The 14,976-nt window shown below is 47.2% G+C and overlaps 1 protein-coding gene across 19 annotated transcripts in view; it reads left to right on the top strand.

Moving 5' to 3' along the window:
- LOC136109470 (dynein axonemal heavy chain 9-like) overlaps positions 1–14,976 on the top strand; it is a 194,874-nt gene that overhangs the window by 104,563 nt on the left and 75,335 nt on the right. For all 19 annotated transcript variants that reach the window (XM_071816733.1, XM_071816735.1, XM_071816739.1 and 16 more), the window contains 3 exons: positions 2,833–2,952; positions 12,078–12,266; positions 14,233–14,468. In XM_071816733.1, the coding sequence (XP_071672834.1) occupies positions 2,833–2,952; positions 12,078–12,266; positions 14,233–14,468 (545 nt within the window). The remainder of the gene's footprint in view (positions 1–2,832; positions 2,953–12,077; positions 12,267–14,232; positions 14,469–14,976) is intronic.

The raw sequence follows: 14,976 nt of genomic DNA, 5'->3' as shown, positions 1-14,976 counted from the left end.
CGATGATGGGTGTGTTTTGCAGGATGATGACTGCTGAAGTACGAGGCTAAAAGTTTGTCCCTGCACAGCTCCCTGATGGCAAATCTTGTGCATCATCCTTATTTAGTTTTTTGCTAATTAAAAAAAAAAAGAAAAAAGGCAGCGCAGCAGGGACATCTTTACCCAGCCTGGCCTGGGGTGTCTCCAGGGATGGTTCATCCACCACCTCTCTGGCCAACCTGGGCCAGGCTCTCACCACCCTCAGGGCAACAATTTCTTCCTCATGTCCAGCCTGAATCTCCCTCCTTTAGTTTAAACCATCACCCCTTGTCCTATCGCAACAGGCCCTGCTCAAAAGTCTGTCCCCATCTTTCTTATCAACCCCATTGACGTATGAAAAGGCCACACTAAGGTCTCCCCGGAGCTTTTCTTCTCCAGCTGAACCCCCCAACTCTCTCACCTGTCCTCCCAGCAGAGCTGTTCCAGCCTCGGATCATTTCTGTGGCTCCTCTGGCCCCTCTCCAGCAGGTCCATGTGTGTCCTGTGCTGAGGACCCAGAGCTGGACCAGCACTGCAGACAGCAAAAAAACCCCACAAAAAACCCAGACAAATAAGTCAATAAAATCAAAATACGTAAAAAATATTGACAAGTAAGTAAAAATATTGACTTATTTTGGAACATGTGCCCCCAAACCTGCCTTTTCTTAACATGCTGTGGATCTGGCATCCTCCTTCATGAGTGAAGGATCCTGTGTGTCTGTGCCTTCGTACTGACACCACAGTGTGTGCAAAATCCCCTTTAAAAACCAACATGTGTTGTCAGCTGGGCTGACAGTTCTGTGTTGAAATATGCGGCTTTGCGATGTGCACTTAGAGAGGGGCAGCACTGTTCCTCCAGCCCAGCTCGTGCGAGGACTCATCTGTTCCATCTTCGTTTTAGAAAATATATAGCTCTTTTGATGCCTCCTAGGCTTCTTAAAATGCTTACTACACTTTTTAACTAAAAATATTAAAGAAAAGGCTGCAGATTCCTCCAGTAGCCCCTTCCTGCTGCAGAGGTGGGCACAGCACCTGGAGCAGGGCTGGATTTAGAGCTATTTAGCCTCTAATTCTCCCATCTCAGATGTGAAATACAGCACTGGCAAACATTTTTTTATCCCTTTATGGTTCTTGTTTCTGAAGCTTTTAATGTCTGAGCTTTTTCTCTTCTTTCTTTTTTCGAAGAAGTGGGATTTGGTTAAGGAAGTGGCAATCCCCCCAATCTTTGGGGGGATTACTGGTACCTCACCAGCATGCGCTTGCAAAACTGATTGGTTTAGGTGCGTTTTCCCCTCTGCAGGTGGGTAATGACACACTGCTCGGCGCAGGGCTGGATCTGTAGGGATATCCCTGCTTATCAAACTGTGATATCTTGGATACCTTCATTGACGTGAGGCTGATTCATACCTGCTCACAACAGGGCCCTGAGCTGCCGCATATCTATTTTTAGGAATAAATGAGACTATTTGGATTGTCAAAAATACTTATCACTTTGCCTGGGAAGTAAGGTCACTACAAATCTGGGGAGGGTAGATATAGAAGTGAGAGCTGTCCTCCCAGCTGCACACAGATGTGTTTGTGTGTTACTGCAGAGTGGGTCTGGTGGGCATTGCAGCTCTGACCTGTTCTCACAGCTCACGCTCATGTATCAGATTGTGCTTGTGTAATGGGGTTTTATATATAGGAGTGTACGTATGCACACGCATTCATGTACCTGCAGGGACAGAAACTTTTTGTGTTATTAATTCCAAGACAGGTCAAGGAGGGAGCGCTTTGTGTTTTCCAGTATCCTGGAGAGCTGCAGATACTGGAATGGAATGGAATGGAATAGAATGGAATGGAATAGAATGGAATGGAATACGATAGAATGGAATAGGATAGAATAGGATAGAATAGGATAGAATAGAACAGAACAGAACAGAACAGAATAGAATAGAATAGAATAGAATAGAATAGAATAGAATAGAATAGAATAGAATAGAATAGAATAGAATAGAATCCTTTTTTATTTTCAGGTTTGTTTCTAGTGTAGCTCAAACAGCGTTAGAGTGATTTACGAGCAGTTTATCCTTAAGCAGTTTGCACTGGGTGGAGATAAAATCGGTTATTACTTCTGCCTCTCTTATCAGAAGTGAGATGCTCCAAGTGCTTGTGGGAGCCCTTGATTTGTTTTAGACCTGAGTGTGAGCAGCTCTGGCCAAGCAAAGGGACAGTGTGGGGGGCTCCAGGTGCTTTGGGAGCTTCTGCCCCTTCCCAGCCCTCAAACACTTTGCAGCCGGCCTGCACGTGAGATGGTCCCACCTGGAGCTGCTTGCGCTCCTCTGTCACAGTGTCCAAGGCAGCTCAGGCAGCTTTAGGAGCAGGATCACTTTATTGACTTCTATGTCATAGTCCTTTCTAGAAAGAGGGCACAGGAGGTGTGTTCTGGCGATGGTTCAAGCCCCAGGAGCCCCTTGGGGTTCTGCGCACAACTCAGCAGAGCCTCAAGGACTGGACCGAGACCAGAGGGGCTGCAGCATCAGAGAACAAAAGACTTGGTTTTCTTAGCTGCCCTGTTCATAGCTATAGCACCACTCATAGGTGCTTGGCCATAAGGACCCCTTTTCCCAGTTTAAATTCACACCAAATACATTAGTTTTGCAGGTTCTTCGCCTGTGCCCTGCGCTGAGGGTGTGAGTTCCAAGCACACAATGTAACCCAGGACACGGCTGCTCCGCGCTGCTCCTGCTGCCGCAGGGGGAGTATCTCTCCAGAAGGGTTTGCCTTAAAACTGTGCTGTGATTTTCTCCTTTTATTTTCTTTTCTCATGTACAGCGCCTCAACGAGAACCTGAGGAAGCTCACAGCCAAGTTTGAGAAGGCCACTTCCGACAAACTCAAGTGTCAGCAAGAAGCCGAAGCGACAGCGTGTACCATTGCTCTTGCGAATCGACTGGTGAGTGTCAGCAGATGCAGCTCTGGTGGCATGAATGGGAGGTACCAGGTGCTGCTGAGATGCGAACCACGTGCGCACAGAACGTTACATCCTCTCATTTTTTTGGAATATGTTTCCTGCACTGCAGCAAGTTTCAGTAATGAAAATGATTTTGCATTGGCTGTTTTCATACATCAGGGTAGGCACTGCTCGTATTGCTATACCCTCTTCACAGGTCTCATCTCCTTTTTGTTACTTAAAAGCTTGATCAAGTACTGATGAGCCAAAACTATATTACTCAAAAATCGTATCATTAAAAAAAAAAAAAAAGACAGGAATATGCCAGTAGCTTTGCAGGTTTAGAAATTATGAAAAGTTAATAGTGAAAAGCTCTAAAAAAGCAGTGCATGTCTCCATTATCAGTCCATCGCTATGCATTGCAGTCTATTGTATCTTCAAAATACGCAGCCTCCTAGTCCTCTGCAGGGGCAATGCCCTTGTCACTACTTCACAGATAAGACACTGAGAGATGATGGCTTCTGTTCACACTAGCTGGAGCCCCAGCTCACATCCAGTGCCTTAATTGCCCTTAATGCTTTGCATTTTGGCTTCCGCACTGGCTGTCAGCTCCGAGCGAGCCAGTTCTTCCTCTGAGCAATGGAACGGGGCTGCAGGAGACTGACCGGTGCTTGAGCTCTGCCCTGCCAGGCGGTGGTGTTGGAGCTGGTTCTAGCAGCTGATTCTGCTGACTCAAGCTCCCCCTCTTGCACACAAAGGCACCATTATCATAGAATCACAGAATCATTTGGTTGGAAGAGCCCCTCAAGATCATCAAGTCGAACAGTTAACCCACCCTGGCACTGCCCCATGTCCCTGAGAGTGTCATCTCCATCTATTCAACCCCTCCAGGAATGGTGACTCCAGCACTGCCCTGGGCAGCCTGTTCCAATGCCCCACAGCCCTTTGGGGAAGAAATTGTTCCCCAGATCCAACCTCAGCCTCCCCTGGCGCAACTTGAGGCCGTTTCCTCTCATCCCATCGCTTGTTCCTGGGGAGCAGAGCCCGACCCCCCTGGCTCCAAGCTCCTTTCAGGCAGTTCAGAGATCAGAAGGTCTCCCCTCAGCTCCTGTTCTCCAGCTGAACCCCCCAGGTCCCTCAGCCGCTCCCATCACACTTGTGCTCCAGCCCCTCACCAGCTCCGCTCCCTTCTCTCAACTCTCTCCAGCACCTCAAGGCCTTTCTTGGTGTGAGGGGCCAAAAACTGAACACATTGATATAATCTCAGTGGAAAGCCCCAATTTTTCCATGTTTTTAAAATATCCGACATGCTAGACCTGCAGGGAAGATGCAGGTGGAGGTCTGGACTTAGGCAGTTGCGTTCCCACATTGCAGCTCTTCATGTGCAGAGCTCCTCCCGTGCCCTGTTTTGGGTGAGGGATATGTGCACAGCTGCCGAGCCTGTCCTGTGACCTGGCAAAACTCACTGAAACGTGTGGCCCCTGCTTTGTGACCTGCAGCCTGGGCCTGCAGCAGCCCTGAAAGGCAAGCGGCCGTGCTGCTCTTCCTCCCAGTGGCAGGGGAGATGCTGTGTTTGAACCGCTCTCTTTCCCAAGAGACTCGGCCTGTATCTCCAGGAGACCATCCTGCCTGCTCTGCCCATCTTCAGGGATGCAGGTTGGTCTCTGTGTTGTTGAAGCTGCTACTGCTGGTGGAGCTGGTGGCAGCTGCATCCCAGTACAAAGGTATGTCTAGAAGTGATGCAGGATTCTCTGATTGGCTGTAATCTGTATATAAAGTAAAATATCTGTTTGCATCTATCCCAGTGTAGCATGCAGTGATAAATATAGAAGTCAAATGGTTAAGCTTTTTGCTTTGGACATGTGGAGTTGTGCTCTGTTCCACATTTCGTACTCTCAGACCTTCTTAAGTGACCTTCAGCAAATTGCTTTAGCCTGGATTTTCAGAACTGTTTAGATTTCGGGTGAGTTTTCACAGACACATGAAAAAGGGCAGGAAAGTGTTCCCCAAAAGTGCGGAGTTCACCTGCTACGTGCCTGGGTACTGGGAAACTTCGGAAAAAAGACCCTTCATCTTGAATATCTGTGTGCCTGCGTTGGAAGAGCCGCGTGCAGCCCGGCTGCGGCACAGGCGGCTGCTTTGCCGACAAATGCGTTTGGGACTCTGAGATGCTCAGATATCCGGGGTCAAAGACAAACAGCAGAAAAGTCCCTTCCTGTGCCGATTTAGATCTGTTTTATGCAACCGCTGAAGGAGTTTTATGCTTTCATGTTCTTCAGGTTAAATCTCGCTGAATGCTTCTGAAGCATTTAATTAAAACAGGAAAGTAGCTTTTTCTTTTGAAAGAGCCATTGATGTTTCCGGGGAGATTTTGAAGGATGAGTATTGCCCTGTGTCTTTCTGCAGACTAACAAAATCACATTGAACGTGTGACATGGAGGTAGATTGTGGCTCACATAGAAGAACCACAAAATAGAAGAAAATATTTCATTAAAAAGAAACATAGAAATGATGGTTGCAATTCTTTTCATATAAATATGTGTGTGTGTGCTTTACACTGAATACGGCTTAATTTCACCTTGATTAGTACCACTGTAGTGACAGATTGTCACCTGTGATGTATCTTCCTACATGATTTTTTTTAAGTTTGATAATTTCCTTTAAAAGCAACTATTTCAATTCTGAAATCAAGATAAGACATAGGAATCAAGTTTTAGAAAATCTTTCTTTGGTTGCAACTGCATTTTTAGCAATGATCTCTGCACTAGTCTGTGGTCTGACAGCACGGAGTTTGTGTCATGGGCGGTATAACCTCAGTGAAGCAATAGGAATATATTGGCTCTGAAACGTGTTCTTTCCCTTGCTCATGACCTGGGGACGCTCACAGGTTTCTTTCATCTTGAAATGCTTTGGGTGCGCTGGTGACTGGTTTTGGAAAGAAACATTTCCCTGTGCAGGCATCAGGAGATCTTGATGTGGTTATGCACAAACCGCTGCTCCCACCCTGCTCTTTATGGTGTGCGAGTGGGAGAAACCATGCGTGGGTCTGTCTGGTCACCTGTGGGTGATGTTGGCTGCTCCCATAGCTATTTCAGTCTCTTATATGTACTTAAAATGGGAATGTTTAGGTGCCTGTGTTTCAAGTCTCTCATTGAAGCAAACAGAGGATGGTAAAAAGGGAAAGGAGGATGCGTTAGTGTGTGCAGTCTGCTCTGTGCACTGAGAGAGCTGGATGGAGGAGGGTGGTTTGAGGCTTTTTGGGCAGATAAAGGACATTGCTTGGGTATAGGCTTTCTATTTTGAATATGATTCTTATTTTTAAGCCCTGCCAGTCCTTGCTGAGGCAATCATTTGATGGAATTTGAACGTCTGCTCAAGTACGGTGCATTACCATGGCAGGCACCCTTTCCTTTCGTTGTCAGAGAAAAAACAGGTGGAAGCCAATCGCTGTTCCTGCATCTAGGATCACACCAACTGAAGCAGCATCCTGCCAGGGTCCTGCAGCACATGCTGGTGTGCCGTGACCAGGGCGTTCTGCTTACTGGGGATCATACGGAAAACACTGGAAATTCTTGGCATTAGGGAGGATTTAAAATTCTGGGCAAGACCAGAGTGACCGGTGGAAATTATCAGAGTCCAATGCAATTTGTTGGGAGAGGAGAAGCCCTCAGTCCCTGGGAAATCACCTGCCTCTGCCTGTGGCTGGGATAAGCTGCAGTACTTGTAGCGTTGGTTTAACAGAGTATCCATTTGCTTAGAGGCGTTTTTATTTAGAGGTGAAATTTTATCACGCTTGCCCTAAGATGGAGAGAAGTGCTGGAGGAGTGGGGACACCATATCCAAGGCCGTGTTGATCACATCTCCTCCCCACCCCATGGCGAGGGAACAACTTGAACCGAGACTCTGTTGGGTTCCTTGACGCTGTGAGTATTGTGGGGGGTTGCAGGACAGAGCTGCTGCTGGCAGGTGTCACAGCTGAGGGACACGAAACACAGCCAGCTGGAAACACGGACGAGAACGAGTTATGTCAGCGCCAGTTCCACCAGCTGTTTGAAAGGCCTGGGTAGAACGCACGCAGCTTGTGTGGCTGTCAGACCTGGATCGCTTTTGCAGTGTACAGGAGTTGATGTTGTGCAACACACACCATCTTCTGTGTCACCTCTGGCTTTGATCTCGGAATAGATCCTGACAGCCCGTACTGATGTGCAGTATATTTGACATCCAAGATGTGTCACCTGTGTGACTGTGGGCAGAAATATGTTCCCAGGCTTTGAAATACATGTTTGAGGTTGTATGAAGAGTGCACCTAACTAGAGACAGTGTTGCTTTGGATTGAAAAATGAAGCGGGGGGATGACAGCAAGCTGAACTGTTACAGTGCCTTAATTGTAGTCTGGCATGTCGTGAACTTTCGACAACCTGGGGAAGATGCTTCAGGATCAAAGGGACAGGGACCAGGGCAAGTCGGTGGATCTGTGCACCACAAAAGGGATGATGGATGATGGGTGGAATTTGTGAGTGGATATGTTCTAATGTGCCAGATGAAATTTAGTGATGACAAATGCAAAATAATGCATGCAGGGAAAACGAACTGTAATCATGCATTTACATTGATAGGTCCTAATTACACTATTATCATTCACAGAAGAGCTCTCGGAGTCGTTGCACAGAGTTCTCAGAAACAGCAGCGTGGCACTCGACTAGAGGAAGAGAGAAAGATGGAATACTAGGAACTGGTAGGAAAAAAATCAGGGAGCAGAAGTTAAACAATGATTGTATCAGACCTGTGGTGTGCCTGTGTGTGCTGAACACAGTTGGGTCACAGCTCAGGAGGCTGTAGGTGACATAGAAGTGCAATGAAGGGTGCAATAGCTTCTATATGTGAAGAGAGGAAATAGATTAGGACTCATTGCTTTGGAAAAGAGATGGTGTACAGATAGAATGACTGAACAGTTTGGTTTGAAGGGACCTTCCCAGCTCCCCCAGTCCCACCATGAGCAGGGACATCTTCACCAGCTCAGGTTGCTCAGAGCCCCGTCCAGCCTGGCCTGGGATGTCTCCAGGGATGGTTCATCCACCACCTCTCTGGCCAACCTGGGCCAGGCGCTCACCGCCCTCAGCATAAACAATTTCTTCCTCATGTCCAGCCTGAATCTCCTTTCTTTTAGTTTAAAACCATCACCCCTTGTCCTGTCACAATAGGCCCTGCTCAAAAGTCTGTCCTCTCCTTTCTTATCGTCCCCTTTTAAGTGTGGAAAGATGTGATACCTGATCTGTGTAGATGTGATCTACATATACTCAGGTCCACACTGGTACCAGTACTGTTTACATCTTCATCAATGACATAGACAGTGGGATCGAGTGCACCCTCAGCAAATTTGCAGGTGACACCAAGCTGAGTGGTGCAGGGGACACACCTGAGGAACAGGGTCCATCCAGAGGGACCTGGACAAGCTCAGGAAGTGGGGCCATGTGAACCTCATGGGGTTCAACAAAGCCAAGTGCAAGGTCTTGCACCTGGGTCAGGACAACCCCAGTATCAACCCAGGCTGGGGATGTGGGGATGTAGGGATGGAGAGCAGCCCTGTGAAGAAGGACTTGGGGATGCTGGGGGTAAAATACTGGCTGTGAGCCGGCAATGTGCACTTGCAGCCCAGAAGGCAAATCGTATCTTGAGCTGCATCACAAGGAGTGTGAGCAGCATCGAGGGAGGAGATTGTCCCCTCTGCCCCGCTCTGTGAGACCCCCTGCAGTGCTGGTCCAGCTCTGGGTCCTCAGCACAGGACACACATGGACCTGCTGGAGAGGGGCCGGAGGAGCCACAGGAATGATCTGAGACTGGAACAGCTCTGCTGGGAGGACAGGCTGAGAGAGTTGGGGGGTTCAGCTGGAGAACACAATCTGATGAACAGATCATGTCATGTAGACCTAAGAAAGACAAGATGTGGTGTTAATCATATCAAGAGCAGGCTTCATAGCAAACCTAAGGGAATATCAGCACGCGCTCAGATCAGCGAAAGGCTCTGGGAAAATCTCTGCAGCTTTGTGAGTAGGATGTTGGTTCATGTTCATGAGAAAGTAACCCAGCTGAAACAGGTATAGGAACAGCTCTGAGGATGAACGGTGCAAAGAAACATCTGTGGCTTCTCTTTCTGCTGCTGGAAGGAGTCAGGCTGCCCAGAATGCAATTTTCACAGATTTATAAAGGTAGAAAGGCCATCAGATGTATTTTTGTTGGTGTCTGCAATTTCTTGTGTTCATCGGAATAATCATAAACGATCTGGATGAGATGGTGTGTAAGCAGGTCGCAAATTTCTCAGTAATATGAAAGCGATAACGATGGAGACTGTCTATAAAGAATTGTAAAAATGATACCAAGTAATGGAGGTATGAAATGCCAGGTAGATAAATATAAAGTAATGTATATTGGAAAAATTAGTTTTTACTCTACACAGGCTGTAAGTGATGCTGAGCTGGTTATTATCATTCAAGAATGAAACGATGGAGTTACGAGTTCTGTTAGTATGTGAGCTCTGTGCTCCCAGAGGCAAAAAGCCCCAACAAACCCAAAACCCAAGCTGAAATTGGATGTTAAGGTTTATTAGGAAAAGAAGAGAGAACAAAACAGAAAAAAAATCACAATATCGCTATATAAATACATTCTCAATAAGCCTGGAATGTGCAGCTGTGCCTCCGCCCCCTCTGCTGTACCTCAAAGGATGCAGTAGAATGGGAAATGGTGCAGAGAAGGTAACAATGAAAAGAAACCGGATAATAAAGATTACATCGTTCGGTACAGATAAAGATTGCAAGGACAATCAAAAGGCTTTGTCTGTGTGAGGAATTATTGAATAGGCTAAAGCTTTTCAGCCTCAAAAGGCGACAGCAGAGTGGGTGTCAAGGGCTTGAAATCATGAGTGGTGTGGAGAAGGTGACGCAAGTGTGATTGTGTCAACAGCTTTTAGGAAATGAAAAGTTCAGGCAGCACATAAAAGAATGTAATTCTTTTTACAGAAAGCAGAGCTAAACTGTATATCTCCTGGCCACAGGATGCTGTAGATGCCAGAAGGTTGGTTGGTATCCATGGCAGCTTAGACTCAGTCTTGAAGGACAAAATCATCAGTGCTTATTAAGCTCTGTTTCAGAAAGTCCTTAAACCTCCAGTTGTGTGAAGCTGGGGGATTATGTCCGGAGCCATTACCAGGTACTTGTTTGTAAGGCCTTCCCAAGCCGTCTGTTGAGGGCTGCTGTCAGCAGACAGCATGCCAAAGGAGTTGGACCTTGGGTCTGGCCTGCTAGAGCTGGTCCTGTGGTTCTGTCTTTCACAGGGGAACTAGATCAAGGCTTTTTGCTTAGCCAAGAGAGCATATTCCCCACAAAATACTGGCAGCTTATAAAAGTATCTGGAGGTAAACCTGATTGGATATTAGGAAACATTTCTTTACAGGAAGGGCTGTGGGGCATTGGAACAGGCTGCCCAGGGCAATGGTGGAGTCACCATCCCTGGAGGGGTTGAACAGATGGAGATGAGGTTCTCAGGGACAGAGGGCAGTGCCAGGGGGTGGGGGAACAGTTGGACTTAATGATCTTGAGGGTCTCTTCCAACCAAAATGGTTCTGTGATTCTACGAGGGTGAAAGAAGAGCTGTTTGACCTGGAGGACAGTGCCTGCATGAGAACCAATAGCAGAAACTGGCCAGGAGTAGATTTGTGTTGGGAATCAGGAGGTGATTCCTAACCCTTGGAAGGCAGAAAGTTTCTTCTAGAATGGGACTTGGCCAAGTTGGAACGTGTGATGGTGGAATTTGAGGAGGATCTGAAGGTGGTGCCTTCCCGTCCTGGGGACCTGTCTTCTGCACATCAGTTCAAGCTGGCAAAATAACCCAGTTTAGAGGAACGAGTTGTTCAAGGTGTTCACAAGACTTATCACAAAGATTTGTGTTAGGGCTGGTCCTATTTAACATTTAACAGTGACCTTGAAGAAGGAGATGGTGTCGTATTATTCACATTTGCCTCACTTAGGAGGGGTGGTTTGCAAGAGGAAGATGTAGAGGAATTTTTAATGAAAATGAGAAATAGGAGAAACAACCCTAAGCTCACATGGACTGCATACTGAAGAGGAAAAATTGAAAGTGCCGGTTGGCCCTGGTACCAAAGGCCTGTGAGCAGAGGGGATCTCTAAATTACATGGGTGCTCCCAGGGCCCCTCGATGTCAGCAGAGTGGTTGTGAATTTGAGGATAAGGTTTGGCTTTTGCGATCTCAAATGCATGAGGTCAACACAAAACTGTTTGGGGTTTTTCTGGCTTCTGGACCTGAAGGATGCATCCCATTCGTATTTCCAAGCCATGCTTCCCAGTTAATAGTGCTGAAGGGAAGGGAAGGGAAGGGAAGGGAAGGGAAGGGAAGGGAAGGGAAGGGAAGGGAAGGGAAGGGAAGGGAAGGGAAGGGGAGTGTGTCGGGATATCTCTTATAATCACCAAACTGCAAGATTTCAGGAATGAGGGGCCAGTGGTACCCTGAAAAGTACCAATGGTCAAAGTAGTTTTCAGTACCTGTAGAGATATCCTATTTTACAAGGAGATGCTCAACCCTCTTCAAAGCTGATAACCCCCCATGTGGAGTGTTCATGCATTGAATGCTCATGAAAAATGTCCATGAAGAAGCGTTTTCTGGACAGAGACTTAAGGGCAAGGAAAATGTAGACCCGAGGGGACTGTGATCAAAATACCGTCTACCCAGGGTAATAATAAAATGTGTGAAACAGATGAAGGTTGTGGCTGTTAGAAAGAGAGCTCTGTGTGAGAGAGGGTGTAACAAGGTGTGAATCTGTGGCATTAAGGTAATTAACATCTGACATCTTGATATTAATTCCTGCTGGGGAAGTGATGGATCCTCCCTTGATTTTAGAGGAGTTGAGAAGCAAACACCTGCGATTCAACTGCAGGACCAACCTTTCACTGAGCGGGATGAGGCAAGGTTAGCAAATTAACCATCGAATATTTTCCATTCCCTGGTTTTAAACTCTAGCAAAATACAACTGACATCAGGAACAAGGTATGGACATGGCCAGGTCCTGAGGTATTGCTTAAGGAACCACTGTAATGATCAATTTGACTTGGAAATTCTAGGTTGGGGGACTCGCCTCTGAGAATGTGAGATGGGCTGAAGCTGTGAAGAACTTCAAACAGCAACAGAGCACCTTGTGTGGAGACGTGTTGCTGATTACAGCCTTCATCTCCTACCTGGGATACTTCACCAAGAAATACCGTCAAGAGCTCCTGGATGGGATCTGGAAGCCGTATTTGCATCAGCTAAAAGTAAGTTTTGCTTCCTCTGAGAAGTAATTGTTACTAGAATTAACACGGCCATCAATTGTGGTGTTCACAGGGGATCCCCCAGATGAGGGGAGCCTCCAAATGATGGGACTGATCCCCCAAATGTCCTCACCAAGCTGAACTGAGGAGCAGGACTTGGTCACGCCTGATTTACACCCCTCTGGGGAAGCTGCTGTGGTGTCCTTGCTCCACACAAGTGACCTGGTTCCTCCGTGTACACAGGAAAATCCTGATAAGCAACACAGACAGGGAGCCCTGCGCAGTTGTGCAGCTGGAACTCGGTGTCAGGGCTGGCCTGGAAGGAGGTTTGGAGAAGGGATTGCTTGGAGCAGGCAGAGCTCCCTGCCAGCTCTCTGGTAGGCCTGGAAAAACTCCAGATGATTCTTCATGCTGGCCACAAGCTCTGTTCATGCTGGCCGTGCCTCTCAGCTGGTTTTCCCCATGTCTTGCTGCTTGGACCAGATGGAGAGTGTCGCGCTTGAAACTTGTTTAATATTTCACTGATTTTTACCAGGTCCTCTCATGCATTGGGAAATGCAAGTGCTCAGTTTCCTGCAGGGTTGAGCTTTTGCACATCAGTACTGTAACTGGATGTTATGAATCCTGGTGGAATGCCAAGAGGCTTTTAAGTAAGGTCACAACCGGGCAGTGCATTTCTTAACGCTAACTGAAGAATTTAGTTAAGAAAGGCAGTGTTGTTTCAAAAATGATCTGACTCTGTGCATAGAAATTTCAACGAAGTACCTGTGTTGCTAATGGAAAATTAAAAGCTCTTTTCTATTCAGATAACCAGCACAGATATCTTTCTGGTTGTCACAACCAGAAATGGCCTCCTGAGCCAGAGAAGTGTTTCTGGAACTGTTAATACTGTTCTGTAGCGCAGCAGCAGACTTACCAGGGTGGTCATTATGTTCTTCCAAGCTGTCGTCTCTGAGATCTTGTACATGGCAGCGTGTGAGCTGGACCTGCTTGGCTGGACTGTGGCCCTTGGGGTGCTTTGTGCTCTGCAGGCAAAACTCTTGGGGATGCTTGTTTAATTTGTGTTCATTTACAACAGGATCATAGAATCATAGAACAACCCAGGTTGGAAGGGACCTCAAAAGATCATCTGGTCCAGGCTTTTGTGGGAAGGGCCTTGATGAGATTATCCAGCACCTGGTCCAGTTACATCTTGAAAACCTCCGGTTATGTGAACTCCACCACATCCCTGGGGAGGTTGTTCTAATGAATGATTGTTCTCATTGTAAAAAGCTTGTTATATTGAGATGAAACCTCTTCCAGTGCAACTTGTGCCCATTGCCACTTGTCTTCTCCATGTGGCTCCTTGTGAGACAGAGCCTCTGTCCTCTAGGTAGCTGCCGTTTAAGTATGGAATTCTGTGATGAGATCTCCTCTGAGCCTTCTCTTCTCCAGGGAGAAAAGACCTAACTCCTGCAGTCTTTCCTCACAAGGCAGTTTCTCCAGCCCTTTGATCATCTCTGTGGCCCTCCTTTAAACCCTCTTCTAACACTAGCTCAAACTATCCTGTAGAATGGGAAGCCACTGATAAATACAAGTTATCAGTTTCTAATTAAACTGACTTTTCTTGAAATATTTTCCTTGCTTATCCCAAGTAGCAAGCAATAGCATGAGAAGAAATGGCCTTAGGTTGCACCAGGGGAGGTTGAGGTTGGATCTTGGGAACAATTTCTTCCCCAAAGGGCTGTGGGGCATTGGAACAGGCTGCCCAGGGCAGTGGTGGAGTCACCATCCCTGGAGGGGTTGAACAGATGGAGATGAGGTTCTCAGGGACATGGGTTAGCGGTGGACTTGAAAGTACTGGGTTAACGGTTGGACTCAATGATCTTGATGGTCTTTTCCAACCAAAATGATTCTATGATTCAGTGTTGCAAGTCACACTCGTCACTTTTCACCAAGACGCTAGGAAGCATTTCTCCTTTCCTCCCAGGTACCAATCCCTGTAACTCCGTCCCTCGATCCCCTGACCATGCTGACGGACGACGCTGATGTCGCTGCCTGGCAGAACGAGGGGCTGCCAGCTGATCGGATGTCCACTGAAAATGCCACCATCCTCACCAACTGCGAGCGCTGGCCCCTCATGGTGGATCCGCAGCTGCAGGGTATCAAATGGATCAAAACAAAGTATGGCGAAGACCTCCGAGTGATCCGAATTGGGCAGAAGGGGTAAACATCAGCCTTATCACATCATAATACCTTGTAATGGTTATCTGCCTGTTGAATTTGATGAACAGCGTATACTTAACTGTGACCAGCTGGGCCAATCACGTTGAGGAAAACTCTCAAATGTATTTGCATATTAGCTTCTTATTCATTACCAAAATGATAAAGATTTCTCATTAAACAGAGGACCTGTTTAGTGCTTGGCTCAGTTACCATAGAAACTCCTCTGAAACTGTGAATAAAGACAGCCTACGTGCTGGAGGCTGGGTACGTGTGATGCTATAGCATCCTCTGTCGGGCTTGTCTTATGTGTCATGTCCTGACTCAGTTTCTCCCAGGAGGCTGAATAGGGCTTCCCAAGGCTTGGGAGAAGTGAGCGAGCCTGGGCACAGAGGTGCAGCTGCCCTGAGGGTCACCATGCCCTGAAGATCAGCTGGGCGACTCTACTCCAACGCCGCCATCAGCTCAGAGGTTCTCACTGCAGCACCTCTGCCTTGATCTGCCTCAGGTT

Source organism: Patagioenas fasciata, chromosome 18, assembly GCF_037038585.1.
Source record: "Patagioenas fasciata isolate bPatFas1 chromosome 18, bPatFas1.hap1, whole genome shotgun sequence".
In the NCBI taxonomy this organism is placed as follows: Eukaryota; Metazoa; Chordata; class Aves; order Columbiformes; family Columbidae; genus Patagioenas; species Patagioenas fasciata.
Note: the sequence above shows the minus strand (reverse complement) of the source record. Positions and strands in the feature narration are given on the sequence as shown.